The 15847-nt window shown below is 42.1% G+C and overlaps 1 protein-coding gene across 20 annotated transcripts in view; it reads right to left on the bottom strand.

Moving 5' to 3' along the window:
* CCDC150 (coiled-coil domain containing 150) overlaps window positions 1-8446 on the bottom strand; it is a 74185-nt gene extending 65739 nt beyond the window's left edge. For 8 of the 20 annotated variants that reach the window (XR_011428597.1, XR_011428600.1, XR_011428599.1 and 5 more), the window contains exon 1: window positions 8215-8446. Coding sequence is in view for 9 of the 20 variants with exons in the window: in XM_070242086.1 (XP_070098187.1) it covers window positions 8215-8226 (12 nt within the window). In the remaining 11 variants the exon portion in view is untranslated. Of the gene's footprint in view, window positions 1-1559; window positions 1674-8134 lie in introns of those variants that run through there. The other 12 variants (XR_011428595.1, XM_014732592.3, XR_011428598.1 and 9 more) reach the window with 7 other exon arrangements.
* Between the last annotated feature and the right edge of the window lie 7401 nt (window positions 8447-15847).

Here is a 15847-nt window from a genome sequence, read left to right as displayed (position 1 = left end):
AGTTGCTAACTGGGCCTGGGCCCCTCTTCGTAGCCACAGTGGCCCTTTGGATTCCCTCCTCTGCCGTGGGGGCCGTCACGGGGGGCTTCAGGCTGCAGGGGCCTACTGTTGTTGCCCACCTAGATGCGCTCTCTCCTTGGGGTCTGCAACGGTGTTATGGGCTTTTCCAGCAGCCAGGGGTGGGATCACTTATATTTGTCGCTCCGTTGCTGTCGGCACCCACCAAATCTCACTTGTCCTCTATGGGTCGCAGGAGAGCTATTGGCATCTTCTACAGTCTGTGGTTAGTACACCTAGCTATGCTGCTTTTGCCCTGGGGTCTTCCAGCCTTGTGGCTGGCGGCTGGGTGCCTTCTACTGGTGCTGTGCAGAGGCTTTCCCTAAGGCTTCTGTGAGCCTGTAGGGTTTCCCCCTAGGCTACTAAGCTGGGTCTCTGGAACTCTCTCCAGCCCCAGTCCTCTCCGAGATCTCCGGCAATCCCTAGCCTCACCGGGTGGGCAACGGCAGCTGGGGGTCGCCCCGTCCTCTGGGCTTCTCTCCGGGCCTCTGCCGGGAGCTCTGAATGCTCAGCGTGGCCCCTCTGCTACCGGCAGACAGAGAGTTTTGTCTGCTGCCTGGCGGAGCTCCGGCGCTTCCCCTCCGGGTCGCCGGACCCGCCTTTGAAAGTTCCCCCGCCCCGGTCCTCTCCGAGATCTCCGGCAATCCCTAGTCCCACGGGGCGGGCAACAGCAGCTGGGGGACGCCCCGCCCTCTGGGCTTCTGTCCGAGCCTCTGCCGGGAGCCCTGAATGCTGGGCGTGGCCCCTCTGCTAATGGCAGACAGAGAGTTTTGTCTGCTGCCTGGGGGAGACCGTCTCTTTCTTTCTCCCCATCTCCTCCCATGAGATGAGCAAGATCCCAGACAGGGTTTGCTCCAAGTGCGAAGATCCCAGAGTGAAGATGACATGACCCGTCCGTCATATCCAGTGTGAGTGAGCAATAAACTTATGTTGCTATTAGCTACTGAGATTGTTGAGTAGTTTGTTACTGCATCATAATCTAGTCTATCCTATCTGCTACTATTAGACACACACTAGGACCTATGACTTGGTTAAGGGAGTTATTACCTCTTTTATTACCAGCCATTTTCATTTTAACATATTTCCATCTAAGCTTTCTGAAAAAAATTCTATACTTGGACCTCTGAGCAGGTGTCATAAAATAAATTTACCAACTACACTGAAGCTGCGATCTTTAAAAATAATATGCAAACTTAACTACATAGCAAAGACTCTTCTACAGCTATTGACATCAAATTTCCAGACTCCTCCCACAAAATCACATGAGAGTAAATGGGAGTAGCGAGACTACTCTTTCAGGTGTTAGTGACAGAAGCAGAATTAGCTTATAAGCAGTGCCAACATTTAAATGAGTTATGTGCCCAAAGTTCAATGACAAGCTTGCTGGTGGAAACTTTCAGGACATTTTCCTGCAACTCCATCCCGTACAGACATTTCTACACTAATCAGACTGTAAACCTTAATCATCACTAGCAGTAGTGTTCCTATGGGAATGTGCTCACCAAGGTCCCACTGGGATATGAGGAACACATCTTTCTCTCCCACTTGCTGTGTAATCAGGTGTCTCCCTTCCCTTCACTTCCCAGGCCGTGGAAGTGGGGACTGCTTCAGGTCCAAGTCACTAAAGGTGGGCCCCAAGACAGGAATTAAAGAAGTGGGAAAATGGGTGGCAGGATTTAAGGGGGCAAGAAGTGCGGCAGGAGGCTGTGGAAAGGCTGAGCTTCTTGCCAATATAACACTACTACAAGTATCCAGGACCTTCCTTCATCCTGAAATAGCACTCCATCACCTTCCATATTCCCTCCACAGGTCCCAGAGAATGGCCTTCCTCATTCTCTTTTCACTCTTTTTTTAAACTTTATTGAGGAATATTTGATAAATATAATTATATATATTTAAGATGTACATCATGATGATTTGATATCTATATACATCGTAGAATGGTCATCAAGACCAAGATAATTAACACATCCATCACCTCACATAGTTAACAGAGTTAACCCCTCTTGTTTTCCTTTGTAGTAACAATTGTTAAGATGTACTCTTGCAACTTTCAGGTATACTATACCATATTATTAACTATAGTTACCATGCTGTATGTTAGAGCCTCAGAACTTCTGCTTTTTATTTCAAAAGGTAACCTACAGGGGCTGGCCCCGTAGCCAAGTGGTTAAGTTCGCGCGCTCTGCTGCAGGCGGCCCAGGGTTTCGTTGGTTCGAATCCTGGGCGCGGACATGGCACTGCTCATCAAGCCATGCTGAGGCAGCATCCCACATGCCACAACCAGAACGACCCACAACAAACAATATACAACTATGTACTGGGGGGCTTTGAGGGGGAAAAAAACTAAAATCTTTAAAAAAAAAAAAAGGTAACCTACAGAATGGGAGACAGTATTCACAAACCATAATATCCAAAATATATAAAGAACTCATACAACTCAAAAGCAAAAAAGCAAATAATCCAACTTAAAAATAGGAAGAGGATCTGAATAGACATTTTCCCAAAGACATACAAATGGCCAATAGGTAAATGAAAAGGCCCTCAATATCACTAATCATCAGGGAAATGCAAATCAAAACCACAATGAGATATCACCCTCACACCTATTAGGACAGCTATTATCAAAAAGGGAGATAATAAGTATTGGCAAAGATGTGGAGAAAAGGGAACCCTTAAATACTGTTGGTAGGAATGTAAATTGATGCAGCCATTATGGAAAACAATATGGAGTTTCCTCAAAAAATTAAAAATTGAACTACCATATGATCCAGTAATCCTCCTCCTGGGTATATACCAGAAGGAACCGAAATCAGTATCTCAAAGAGATATCTGCACACCCATGTTCAGTGCAGCATTATTCACAATAGCCAAGATAAAGAAACAACCTAAATGTCCTTCAATGCATAAATGGATAAAGAAGATGTATATATATAACACGCACACACCCCAATGGAATATTATTCAGCCACAAAAAGGAAGGAAATTCTACCATTTGCAATAACATGGATGAATCTGGGGGGCATGATGCTAAGTGAAATAAGCCAGAGAAAGAAAAATACTGTATAGTATTACTTATATTTGGAACCAAAAAAAAAAAGCTGATTTCATAGAAACAGAGAATAGAATGGTGGTTGCCAGGGGCTGGTGGGGGAGGGGACATGATCTAGGTCAAAGGGTACAAATTTTCTTTTTTGCTCTTATTTTTTTGCTTCTGACCAGGATTTCTTTCTTTTATGCTCCTCTATGAAACAGAATGCATTTCTGACACATATAATCTGTTTGAATTTGCTAACAGGTTTTCTGTTAACCATCAGTTTAAGGACATGAGGGTAAAGAAGCTCTCTATTATTTATTCCCTTTCATGTTTCAATTAGATCTTGACGGGAAAGACAAAGGCACATGTGAATATTAATGGAGTCTTTGGATATACAAAGATGTGAAGTGAGGTTCACCTACATTTCTGAAAAAAGCCAGATTTGGAGACTCCTGCTCATGTTACCACATGGGCCAGGATAGCATTCCTCAGGTAACAGAAGCAAGAGCCCGAAGAAGATTCTAGGGCTGTTCTGCTGTCATGAAACCAGGGCGAGGGTTGGGGGAGTCACCAATACTGTGGGGTGGGGAGAAAATGAAGGGGTAACAATGGAGAAACACTGCCCAGGTTCACCCTCCATTCCATTTTCTTCACCTGCCGCCTGGCTACTGCCAACCTGGAAATAAACCAGGCCTGCGGCGAGGAGAAAAAGCAAGGAAAGAGTATTGAATGGGGCTTCTGGAAGACAGAGTTGGCTCCTTTGTCCTCTCTCCAAAAGAAGCTGAAAAGTTCACATCCCCAGCCTCCCTTACAAGTGGCACACCCATGTGACACATTCTGGCCAATGTGACCTTACACAGAAGTTTGCAAGGAGCTTCTGGGCAGATTTTCATTTTTCTGATAAAAAGGCAGAAATGGGGCACCTGTCCTTTCTTCAGCCCCCCATGATGCTCAGAGCTCTGCAAGCTCTCTTTCATGCAGTGCCTCACTCTTAAATATCAACATAGAGCCAGGGATCACCACTGCCTGAGAAACACAAGGAAAAGGCTAGAGCAGCTCAGATTAACCTCATTTTTTTTTTCCCAAAACTAACAACCTCCAAACTCGGCTTATTTGAAAAAAATACACTTTTATTGTTTTTTGTTTTAGTCAGTGTTTTTTGTTGCTTGAAACAAAACACTCCTGACACACGGTAGTTGGTGGGGAAACAAGTAAAAGGAGGAGGTTAAGGAAATGACAAGCAGTACCAGAGGTGGGAGGGGAGGACAATTCCCATGGCAGCTTATTAGGCCCAAGTAGCCAGTTATAGTATAAAGGACTGTCTCTATTAATTATTAATAATAATAATATAATTAATACTAATAGAAATATAGTAAAAGTCCATTTTTGGGAAAAAATACAAGACATAGAATACAAGTTTTCCACAAATTTTGAATGGGATGCAGATTCCCACCTAAAATTTTTTCATGTTTGTTGAAACGTCATAGTTTTGCTGATATTTCCCTAAAGTACCCATGAAACATATAAAATTTATTTTATAGCATGTGCATTTATTCCCTTTCATGTTTCAATTAGATCTTGACGGGAAAGACAAAGGCACATGTGAATATTAATGGAGTCTTTGGATATACAAAGATGTGAAGACATATGGCCACAAAAACAAAATGGAAGACAACTCTAATTAAATTGCTTCATCTGCTCAAAAAAGAGAAAGTCTATACATGTTTGGATAAGAATCTGATTTGCATCATCACTCACGCCCACCTGAACCTGATCTACACTGCAGCGTCTCAGGCTTCCGGAGAGAAAAGATACTCTCAAAAAGGAGAAACCACCTTGGCCCCAGCCTCTGAGGAGGAGGAGGTTTACAGAAAATTCACCCGAAGGAAGGGGAGCTGGAGGTGATTGGGAGACACTGGGGGTGGGCAGGGGATAAAGCTTTTGAAAGAAATCCATGGTGTTGTTCTTGACATATCCTCTTGGTCGATCACCTAGGAATGTGTTCAGATCATCAAAGAAGTTGACTCGAAAACTAAACAAGCCAATCTACCCTTCGGGGATTTAATAAAAAAACAGGGTTAGCTGAAAACACTCCGTGCCCAACCCCATCCATGGGGAAAAAAAATGTCACGGTAAGGAGAGCCCTCAGAAGCAGAGAAGGAAGCAATGGCGGCTGAGCAGCAAGAGCAGGACAGCCTCAACATCCACCAGGGAGAGTCCCTGAGTGCCTGTTAAAGGAAGACGGAGGTACGGACTTGGGACCCAGTGACTCTGATGAGTTGCGGTTTAGACTCAGGAGAGACTCTCATTTCACTGCAGTTACTCATCCTTGCCTGCCCTTCCTCATCAGGCAGGCCAACGCAGGGTAAGAGAAATGCCACCCCCACACACAATCCACTGCCCACTTGGTAAATCCTGAGACGCCATAACTCCATAGCTCATAGTCTAAGAAGCACAGTCTTAGAAGAAAAAAACCAGGGTGGCCTGGTGGCACAGCGGTGAAGTTCGCACGTTCCGCTTCTCAGCGGCCTGGATTTCACTGGTTCGGATCCCGGGTGTGGACATGGCACTTCTTGGCAAGCTATGCTGTGGTAGGCATCCCACATATAAAGGAGAGGAAGATGGGCACAGATGTTAGCTCAGGGCCAGGCTTCCTCAGCAAAAAGAGGACTAGAAGTAGCTAGCTGAGGGCTAATCTTCCTCAAAAACAAAAACAAAAACAAAAACACTCTGGGGCTGGCCCCGTGGCCGACTGGTTAAGTTCTCGCGCTCCGCTGCAGGCGGCCCAGCGTTTCGTTGGTTCGAATCCTGGGCGCGGACATGGCACTGCTCATCAAACCACGCTGAGGCAGCGTCCCACATGCCACAACTAGAAGGATCCACAATGAAGAATATACAACTATGTGCTGGGGGGATTTGGGGAGAAAAAGGAAAAAATAAAATCTTTAAAAAAAACACAAAAAAACCTAGCTCTAATGGCTAATATTCCAGCAAAGAGGCTACAGCTTGAACATAACTGTGCTTTGCTGTTTTTGAAAAGGTGTAAATATCACTGAGTGCAGTCTTGAACCTAAGTCCTGATCCTTGATAGTAATAATAAAAATACTAAGATACAAACTTTTATTTTTTAAAAAGTTCACTCACAGCTACTTTTATAAATATATCATTAACAAATTAATACAATTCTGTCTCTATGTTTAGGGAAAGTATTTCCAAGGAGCTCCTAAGTAGGTTACCTCACTGAAAGCATGGGATGAATAAGACCGAGGTCAGAAGTAATATACTAGTAAAAGCCAGGTGACTTTGAAAAGGAGCTACTTGCTTCCGTGGACACAGGCTCCATTCCTATACCTGGCAATAGGCACAACTATATGCTGTTGCTTCCAAAATAACAGGCCAGGGACTCGATGTTGATTATCATAACCACTGGAAAATAATTTGGTCAGTAACATTGTCTTCATTCATTCATACATCCAACAAACATTTCCTGAATGCCAACCATGTGCCAGACACTGTTATAGGCACCAGGGAACACAGCAGTGGACAAAGCAGACAAAACTCCTTGCCCTCATGGAACTTCCATTCCATTTGAGGAATACAGACCTTAAGTAAAACACATAGTTTGTTCACTGGTGGTAAGTGCAACGGAGAAAAACAAAGCAAGGAAGAGGACGGGACGGAGACTGTGGCGCGGGCCTCTAATTTAGACAGAGTTGTCAATGAAAGCCTCACTGAGACAATATTTGAGCAAAGACCTGTGAAGGAGAGAGCCATGTGGATATCTGGGGGACAGACAGGTCCAGAAAGAGTAAAAAGCAAGTGCAAAGACCCTTGGTCAGAATGCCTTGGTCCACAAACAGTAAGGAGGTCAGAGGCTGGTAACAGGACCAGGTCACATAGGGCCATAAGGGCTATTGTAAAGGCTTGCCTTTAACTCACAGAGTCTCAGAGCCACCGGAGGGTTCAGGGCTGAGTGCTGTGCTCTAACTTATCTCTTAACTGGGTAACTGGCTACCCCCCAAGACGGGAGAAGGACAACGGCAGAAGCAGGAAGACCAGTTGGGAAGCTGCTACATTAATCCAGGCAGGAGATGCTGCTGACTAGGACCAGGGTGAGAGCAAGGGAATAGTAAGAAGTGGTCAGAGTCCGGACATATTTTAAAGACAAGTTTTCCTGATGGATTAGATGTGAAAGAAAGAAAGCAATTGGAAGGAGGGTGTTGCCAGTAATTGAGACAATGGAAGCCTGTTAGGAAGAACTAGTTTTAGGGGGAAGGTCAAGAGTTGTTTTGCAAATACTAAAGTAAACCAGGAAAGATGCCCAGTACATCACTGAAGTTGCAGATCTGGAGTTCAAGGGAGAAGTGTGGACTGGAAACAAAAATGAATTGTCAATATACACATGGCTTGTAAAGCCTTGAGACTGGATAGTGGAGAACAGAAAGGATTCAAGGACCTAGTCCTAGTCCTGGACACTCCAAGATTAACAATCAGGGACGTGAGGAGTGTGTGGGTGTTAAGGGCAAGCTAATGCGAGCATCCCAAAGCAGGGTCAGATTCTTAACCCTTTTCTATCTTGAGAGCCTAGCGCATGGGACATTGTGGATGGCAAACAAACGGAGGGATAATTCAACAAAAATTTAAGGAACATCTATTCTGTTGTAGCACAAGTGCCAGGAACAGGGGAAACAGCAATGAACCAAAGTAAATTCCCGACACTTGCACTCTAACAAGCAGACCAGGGAGGATAACAGGTGGCAAAAATCAAAAATCCTTAACGTCGAAATGGCTTTCCCAGGAACCTGTAACCTCCAACCTAACATATAAAGAAAGAAAAGGTGGCTTTGGGGCTTATGTGGAGGCTCTCCCTGGTGGCTATCCTGCCTCCCTCAGCTGGAGCCAGGCCAACGCAAACTTCCTCCTAAATGGTTTCCATACGCATCCAGTGCAGAAGATCCGTAAATTAAGTCCTCGGATCCAGAGGACGAGACTACACTCCGCCGGGGAGGGGAGGGGACGGCGGGGAGGGGTGATGGTGACCTTATCTGAGCCGCCGACTGTCCCCCGCGGGCCTCGAGCCTCCGTTCCCAGCTCACCCGCCCTGGGCCCGGCAGCCTCACCCCACAGTCCATCTGTCCGCCTGTGGCTCTGTCCGGCAGCAAGAGGGCCGGTTTCCATGGAACTAAGACAGCGCTTTAAACCAACGCGCTCCCCGGCACGGTCGTTCCCGTACGCAGGCGCATCCGTGACAGAGCATGCCGGGAATTGCAGTTTTCCCGGCCCAGGAGGGCCCTCCTCCCGGGGCGGACCCAGGCCGGAATCCGGCGGCGCGCACGGAATACGCAGCCCCGTGACCCGGATGACGACAGGGCTCCATTGTGCTCGCGAGCGGGGCACGCCGGGATATGTAGTTTCCTCCCACTCACCTCCTGGAGGTCCAGTTCTCTCCGCTTGGAGTTACTAGTCTCACTCCAGTGAACGTGTGGCGTTTGGGTAACCTGGCGAACACATACCCAGCAGCAGGCGAGAGGCCAAGATTAGAAAATGTTTTTAGTTTCAGGAGGACTGAAGTATCAAGTAACTTCGGAATGACAGGAAAGTAACCGATTTTGTTAATGAGCGTAAAAAATGGTAAAAATACAGAGCTCAAACAGTTTTCTCGTTAAAGGAAAAACCGAACCCCTCTTCATCCTCGTCCATGATGGCCAGACGGAGAGTAAAACACTTGGAATCTGCTCTCTTGTCTTTTGTCTTTTCTCCCTAATTTATTTCTCCCCTTGTCGACAGGTAAGTGAATAGGTATTTCTAAATCTAACTGTAAGTAGCTAAGAAACGAGAAAGAACATTGAAAATAAAACTGCATCCATTTCTGAGTTGTTTTGCTGCAAGAGTGGGGATGCACACTTAGTGAGAAGGCTTCTACAGTGAAAAGACAGCACGGCTTTGCGTTTAGGTAGCTGGGGAGAACACCTGTTACCACCACCGGGCAATTAACGCATTCCTCTCGTCTCCTTGGGGCGCAGCTGAGAATAACTTCAGCCCTCAGATGAGTGCAGTCAGATGCGAGATGAGTCCTCATTTGCTTAGCAAGTGGTTGGACTGAATTGGTCTGGCTGTTTCTTCTGATAGCCGAGCCTCAACGTGAGATGGAGAGAATGTCCATCAAACCAGAGCTGTAAGACATTCATCAACCAGTGAGCCCAACCGGTGAAAGAGAAATGAGCACAGCATACATTATTCAGGTGAAGGAACCAAATAAAGCTTTTAATATGAAAAGTGGGAGGGTATTTTAGAGCGTCAATGCAAAGACCCAATTATTCTCTCGGTATGTACATTTTCTCTTGCAATGACCTCTGATTTATCTGTGGAGATGAGGAATATGTATGACTCCACAGATAATCCACCTGTATCAGTGTAGTGCGAGTTTTCACCTTCTCCTTGAATCTCCATATTAAGCAGCAGTTAGGAAACTAAATTGATTAAATTTAGTGTTTTTCATTTCTTTTCCTCTATCCACCATCTGGCAAAACCATATAAGAACTTAAGCAATTACAAAGTCAGAGAAAAGAATCTGAAGTCTTCAATAAACTAATTCATCTGCTGGAAAACCACTCTCTGGCTACCTGAGAATTTATTATGTTAAAATTCTGTTTTTATTCTTTCAAGTGCCTGAACATATTGATTTTCTTTCTGATTTCCCTCTTGATTTTCAATTGATAAATGGTTTTCCTACTTATTGACCCCATTCATAAAACAAGGTCTTTTCAGTCATGGAATTCCAGAGATTCCATGAGGACCACACACTGTCTCACTACAATACTATAATAGCCTTCTAACTGGTTTTCCATCACCCTTCCCAATGCATCTTTCATCAGCTACTAATGTTTTTAAAAAGTAACTGTTTATCTCGGTCCCTTGCTGAAAAACATTTAATAATTCTCCCTTTGAACTAGTAGTTTTTCCATTCAACAGGAGGAGGCCCAAACTGCTAATGGCTTCAGCCTAATCTGCCAGCCTCACGTGCACCTGATCCCCCAAGGGAACCTTGAATTCCAGCCCCCTGGCGTGTCTTTGTGCTTGCAGGCTCTGCACCCTCTGCCAGGCATGCCTTTCCTCTTGTCAGTTTGGCAAACCCAACGGAAATTTAACCTCTTCCGTGAAGCCGTTCTGTCCCCTCCCAAAGTACTTACTGCGCTGCATTGTAATCGTCAGTGTGTCTCATCTCCCCTTAATTAGACTGTAAACTACTTGAGGACAGGAGTTTTGTTGTTTTGATTTTGGTTTTTTATTTTCAACGCCAAGCTCAGTGCCTGGTACACAGTAGAGGCTTGCTGAGTCCTTGTTAATTGAGTGAGTTAAGGAATATGTTTTGAATGCTTCTCCTGGCAGAGGCTATGTCTCATTCTCTTGACTATATATTCTATTTGTAGACCAGGAAAAGGCATCTGCTTTCTTCCAGAGCTGGCAATGATTTGACATTGCAATTACACAAATGACAGCAAAGTTACCTGCAACCACTTCCTCTTGGAGTTGAAAATGTATCCTGTGGATAAAGAAATGCAAACACGAAAAATCAAAGTTTTCATATCTCGTTGATACAATGGAGGAAAGTGAATGGCAGATTCACTAAGCAGTTCCTCTCCTTACGTGGGCAGTCCAGACCTCTTGGTAAAGTGTTGACTCTGGGTATAGAGATTAGAATTTAGAGGAGCCTCTGACTTTTTAATGAACTGAGGAATCAGCCCAGGACTGCGAAGATAAATCTGTTAGTTGAATCGGTCTAGGGTAACAACACTTCTTATAAGGTCTCTCTCACTTAGCTTCACCAACTGAATTTTGTGGTCAAGTGGATTTTCACATTGTTCTATTGACCAAACTTAAAAATAAGGTCAAGGTTATGAGCATGTTGCTGTAGCTCTGTTTTACATTTCTTAAGATTAGAGTACTCTTTTGGTCTTAATAGGATGACAAAAGGAAAAGGAAGAAATATGAGTGTTCTTTAAATTGGCTCACATAGATCAGCTGCGTGCTATTTCTGAAATGTTCTGATTAAAAACAATAACAGTGTGTATCACCTAGTGAATCTGTTACCTATGGGTGTTTTGCATATATTGTCTCACATGGTTCTGGCTGTAACTTTAAGATGTAGTAATTATATTCTCATTTTACTGAGACAACTGAGATTTGGGGAAGCTAAGTAACTTGTCTAGGGCCATACAGCCAGGAAGAGCCAGAATGGTTGTTGGGACTTGGGTCTGTCTGGCTTCAAAGCCCCTGCTTTTCAGTCTGATTCCATCTCCTACCCGTTCTCCACTCTATTCTGACAACAGTGGGTCAAGACAGAAGTATCAGTCTCTAACTATGAGATGAGAAATACGTGCCTTAACTCCACACAATGGAAAAACACACATTTATAAAAGAAAATAAGGAAATATAGGTGGCATAAGGGTATTTATGCCATTCTTGCTAATTTTCTGTATGTCTTAAAATTTTTTCATAATAAAAAATTGGAAAAGAAAAGGAAGGAAATCTCTATGTACTTTTATGGAAAGTTTCCAGGATATATTTTAAGTGAAAAAAGCAAGGTGTTGTGTGAAAACGGGGGTAAGAATTTTGTATTTGTCTAAATAAGCACTAGGAGGATCTCTGTAGGTAGGGTGACCATATAATTTCCATCTTAACCAAGATAATTCTTCACAAGCTTTGTATTATGACATAATTTTAGATTTACAAACCTGTTGCAAAAACAGCAAAGAGTTCCTGTATACCCTTCACTCAGCTTCCACTAACGTTAACATCTTATGTAATCATGGTACGATGATCAAAACTAAGAAGTTAATACTTGTACAATACAATCAACTGAACCACAGACTTCATTTGGATTTCACCAGATTGCTCACTAACGTTCTTTTTCTGTTCCAGGATGTAATCCAGGGTCTTACATTGCATTTACTTGTCCTGTCTCCTTCCTCAGGCTTTGTCTTTTCATGACCTGGGGATTTTTGAAGACTACTGGTCAGTTATTTTGTAAAATGTCCCTCCATTGGGTTTGTCGTGATTTCTCAAGATTAGATCAAGGTTATGCATTTTGGGAACAATACCACAAAAGTGATGTTGTGCACTTCCTGGTGCATCGTATCTGGGGGTACGTGATGTATGGGTCTTATTACTGTTTGTTACTATTCATCAGTTGCTTATGGTGACGTCTACTAGATTTCTCCACTATGATCTTACAATGTTGCTCTCTGTAACTGATAAATATTTGGAGAGAGATATTTGTGTCTGTTTCTCCTTAAACGTTCACTCACTAATTTTAGCTGGTATATCTCGCTAGCAGCAGTTATTATGCTATTCTGATAGTGACTGTATAGTTTCCTCATTTATTAATTGGAATTCTTTTGTGGAGAGGAGTTGTATGTTTTCTCCTGTTTATTTATTTGGTTATTTATTTATATCAGTATGGGCTTATAGATAATTATTCTTTGGGTTATAATTCAAAACTCTCATTGCTTTATTGTTCAAATTGTTCCAGCTTTGGCCATTTGGAGACCACTGAGGAGCTGCTGTGTCCCATCTTATCTTTCTTTTTTTAAGCACTTCCTTATTTTCTGTCACTGCAAGATTTCCAGGCTCAGCTTATATTTTCCCTGCCCAGCCTTAGATTCAACCACTTCTCCAAGGAGACCTATTCCTTTGTATTATAGTATTTAAAATTTGAGTGCTAGGGTGTCACTGCTGCTAGTTCCTCTCAGAAGATGGAGATAGGAAATATATGTATAAATACCAACCCATGCATGTACTTACATATCTATATTTCTGTCTCTGTCTGTATATATATATTTTTACATATATGTAAATGTGTATATATATAAATAAAACAGGAGTTCATACTGGTACTCCCACTCAAATCCAGCACCTCAACTTATTCTAACCTTTGCCCTTTCTTTACCTTCAACTCCTTTCTATGGCTGTAGGAAACCTGACTCTCATTATCTACAACATGTCTATTTGTTCAACCCTAGTCCACACATATAGTAGTTTTAAAAATTGCTAACCCAGGGGCCAGCCCCGTGGCTGAGTGGTTAAGCTTGTGTACTCCGCTTTGGTGGCCCAGGTTTTTGCCAGTTCGGATCTTGGGCAAGGACATGGCACCGCTCATCAAGCCATGCTGAGGCGGTATCCCACATGCCACAACTAGAAGGACCCACAACTAAAAAAAATATACAACTATGTTCTGGGGGGCTTTGGGGCTAGGAAGGAAAAATAAAAATTTTTTTAAAAAATTGCTAACCCATACCCAATGAGAAACAAATTGAAAACTAGAGCATATTGCTTGGGTGTACGTCTTTTTGTCGTTGGCCTGCACTACCCAGTCAAAACACTGTTTTCCAAAGTTTCTTAGGTCAGCTCCCTTCTCCTCTACCTGCTTCAGTGTGGCTGTTTGATTTGTTTGTAATACAGTTTGATTTGGGGCTCACAGTCTACATTCCATTTTGTGTTCTGCCCACATCCTGCTTGGTTTTATTTTATTTGCATACAGTAAAATTCACTTTTTTGTGTACACAAAAGTGGGTTTTGACAAGTTATTTGAGTCTTAGTTCTCCCACAATTGTATGCAAAATAGTTTCCTCACCCTCAAAATTCCGTCATGCTTCCCCATTTGAGCCAACCTCTTCCCCTACCTCCCAGTTGCTGGCAACCAGTGATGTGCTTTCCATACCTATAATTTTGCTTTTCAAAATGTCACATTGATGGAGTCATACCCTTTTGGGTCTAACTTCTTTCGTTTAGCAGATGTATTTAAGATTCATCCATTTGTTGGGTGAATCAGTAATTCATTTTTGTAGCTGACTAGCATTCCACTGTATGGATATATCACACTTTGCTTATTCGTTTACTGGTTGAAGGACTTCTGTGTGGTTTCCAGTTTTGGGTGATGATTAATAAGGCTGCTGTAAACATTTGCATAGAGGTTTTGTGTGAAAATCAATTTTTCATTTCTTTTGGATAAATGCCTAGGAGTTGGATTGCTGGATTATATAGAAGGTAAATGTTTAAGTTTGTAAGAAACTGCCAAACTTCTTTCCAAAGTGGCTCTACCATTTTGCGTGGAATGTATGACATTCCTAGTTGCTCTTTGTCCTTGTCACCACTTGATATTGTCAGTATTTTTTCTAGCCATTCTAGTAAATGTGTAGTGGTATTTTGTTATGGTTTAATTTACATCTCCTCATTGAGTAATGATGTTGAACATATTTTCATATGCACATATCTTTTTTTAGTAAAGTGTCTATTCATACATTTTGCCGATTTTTTTAATTGAGTGGTTTTCTTCTTGATGAATTTTTTGAGATACAACTCATTTATCAAAACGTGATTTGACAATATTTTCATTTTCAAGTCTATGGCTCATCTTTTCATTCTCTGAACAGTGTCTTCTGCAGAGTAAAAGCTTTTAGTTTTGATAGAGTCCAATTTACCAGTTTTTTCTTTTATGGATTGTGCTTTTGGGGTCGTATCTAAAAACTCTTTGCCTAACCATAGGTCATGCAGATTTTTTCTTATGCTTTCTTCTAGACGTTGTATTGTGCTTTACCTCTAGGGCTGTGATCCACTTAGAATTAATTTTGTAAGATAAGATATGAGGTATAGATTGTGGGTTTTTTGTGTTTTATTTTTGGCTTATGGACATCCAATTATTCCAACACTATTGTTGGAAAGATTATCCATCCTTTCTCCATTGAATTGCCTTTGCACCATTGTCAAAAATCAGTTGAACATATTTATGTGAGCCTCTTTCTAGGCTCTCCATTCTGGTCCATTGGCCTATGTATCTTTGTTGCCATCAGTGCCACAGTGTCTCTGATTACTCCAGTCTGTAGTAATACTTGAAATAAAAAATTGTAGTCCTCCAACTTTGTTCTTTTTCAAATTTATTTTGGCTGTACTAGTTCCTTTGACTTTTCCTAGAAATTTAAAAATCAACTTGATTCCTACAAAAAGTTCTGCTAGGATTTTGATTGGGAATATGCTGAATCTATATATCAAATTGGAGAGAATTAATATTAATATTATTGAGTCTATCCTTGAACATGATATATCTTTCCACTTCTTTACATCTTCTTTGGTTTCTTTAATCAGTGTATTGTAGTTGTCAGCATATAGATCCTATACATATTTTGTTAGATTTATATCTAGCTTTTTTTTTTTTTTTGGTGCTATTGTAGATAGCATAGCTTTTGTATTTTGATCTCTTATCCTGTGACCTTGCTAAACTATCACTTATTCGTTTTAGGGATTTTTTTTGTATATTTTTTGGGATTTTCTACATAAACAGTCCTGTCATGTATAAATAGAGTATTTTTGCCCCTTAAAATCTGAATGACTTTATTTTTCTCACCTTGTTGCACTGGCTAGGACTTTCACAGTGATGTTGAATAGGAATAGTGAAAGCGTATCCTTGCCTGATTCCCATTAAGTTTGATGTTAGTTGTAGGTTTTTTATAGTTGTCCTTTATCAGGTTAAGGAAGTCTCCTTCCATTCCTAGTGTGCTGAGAGTTTTTGTTATGAAGAGATGTCGAATTTTGTGAAATGCTATTGAGATGATTGTACAGATTTTTTTTTTTAGTCTGGTATTCTGGTGAATTACATTGACTTTTCAAAGGCTTAACCAACCTTGCATTCCTAGGATAAACCCCACTAGGTTATTCGGTATTACCCTTTTTATATATTCCTATATTTGATTTGATTTG

Source organism: Equus caballus, chromosome 18, assembly GCF_041296265.1.
Source record: "Equus caballus isolate H_3958 breed thoroughbred chromosome 18, TB-T2T, whole genome shotgun sequence".
In the NCBI taxonomy this organism is placed as follows: domain Eukaryota; kingdom Metazoa; phylum Chordata; class Mammalia; order Perissodactyla; family Equidae; genus Equus; species Equus caballus.
This window is presented reverse-complemented; position numbering and strand designations above follow the sequence as displayed.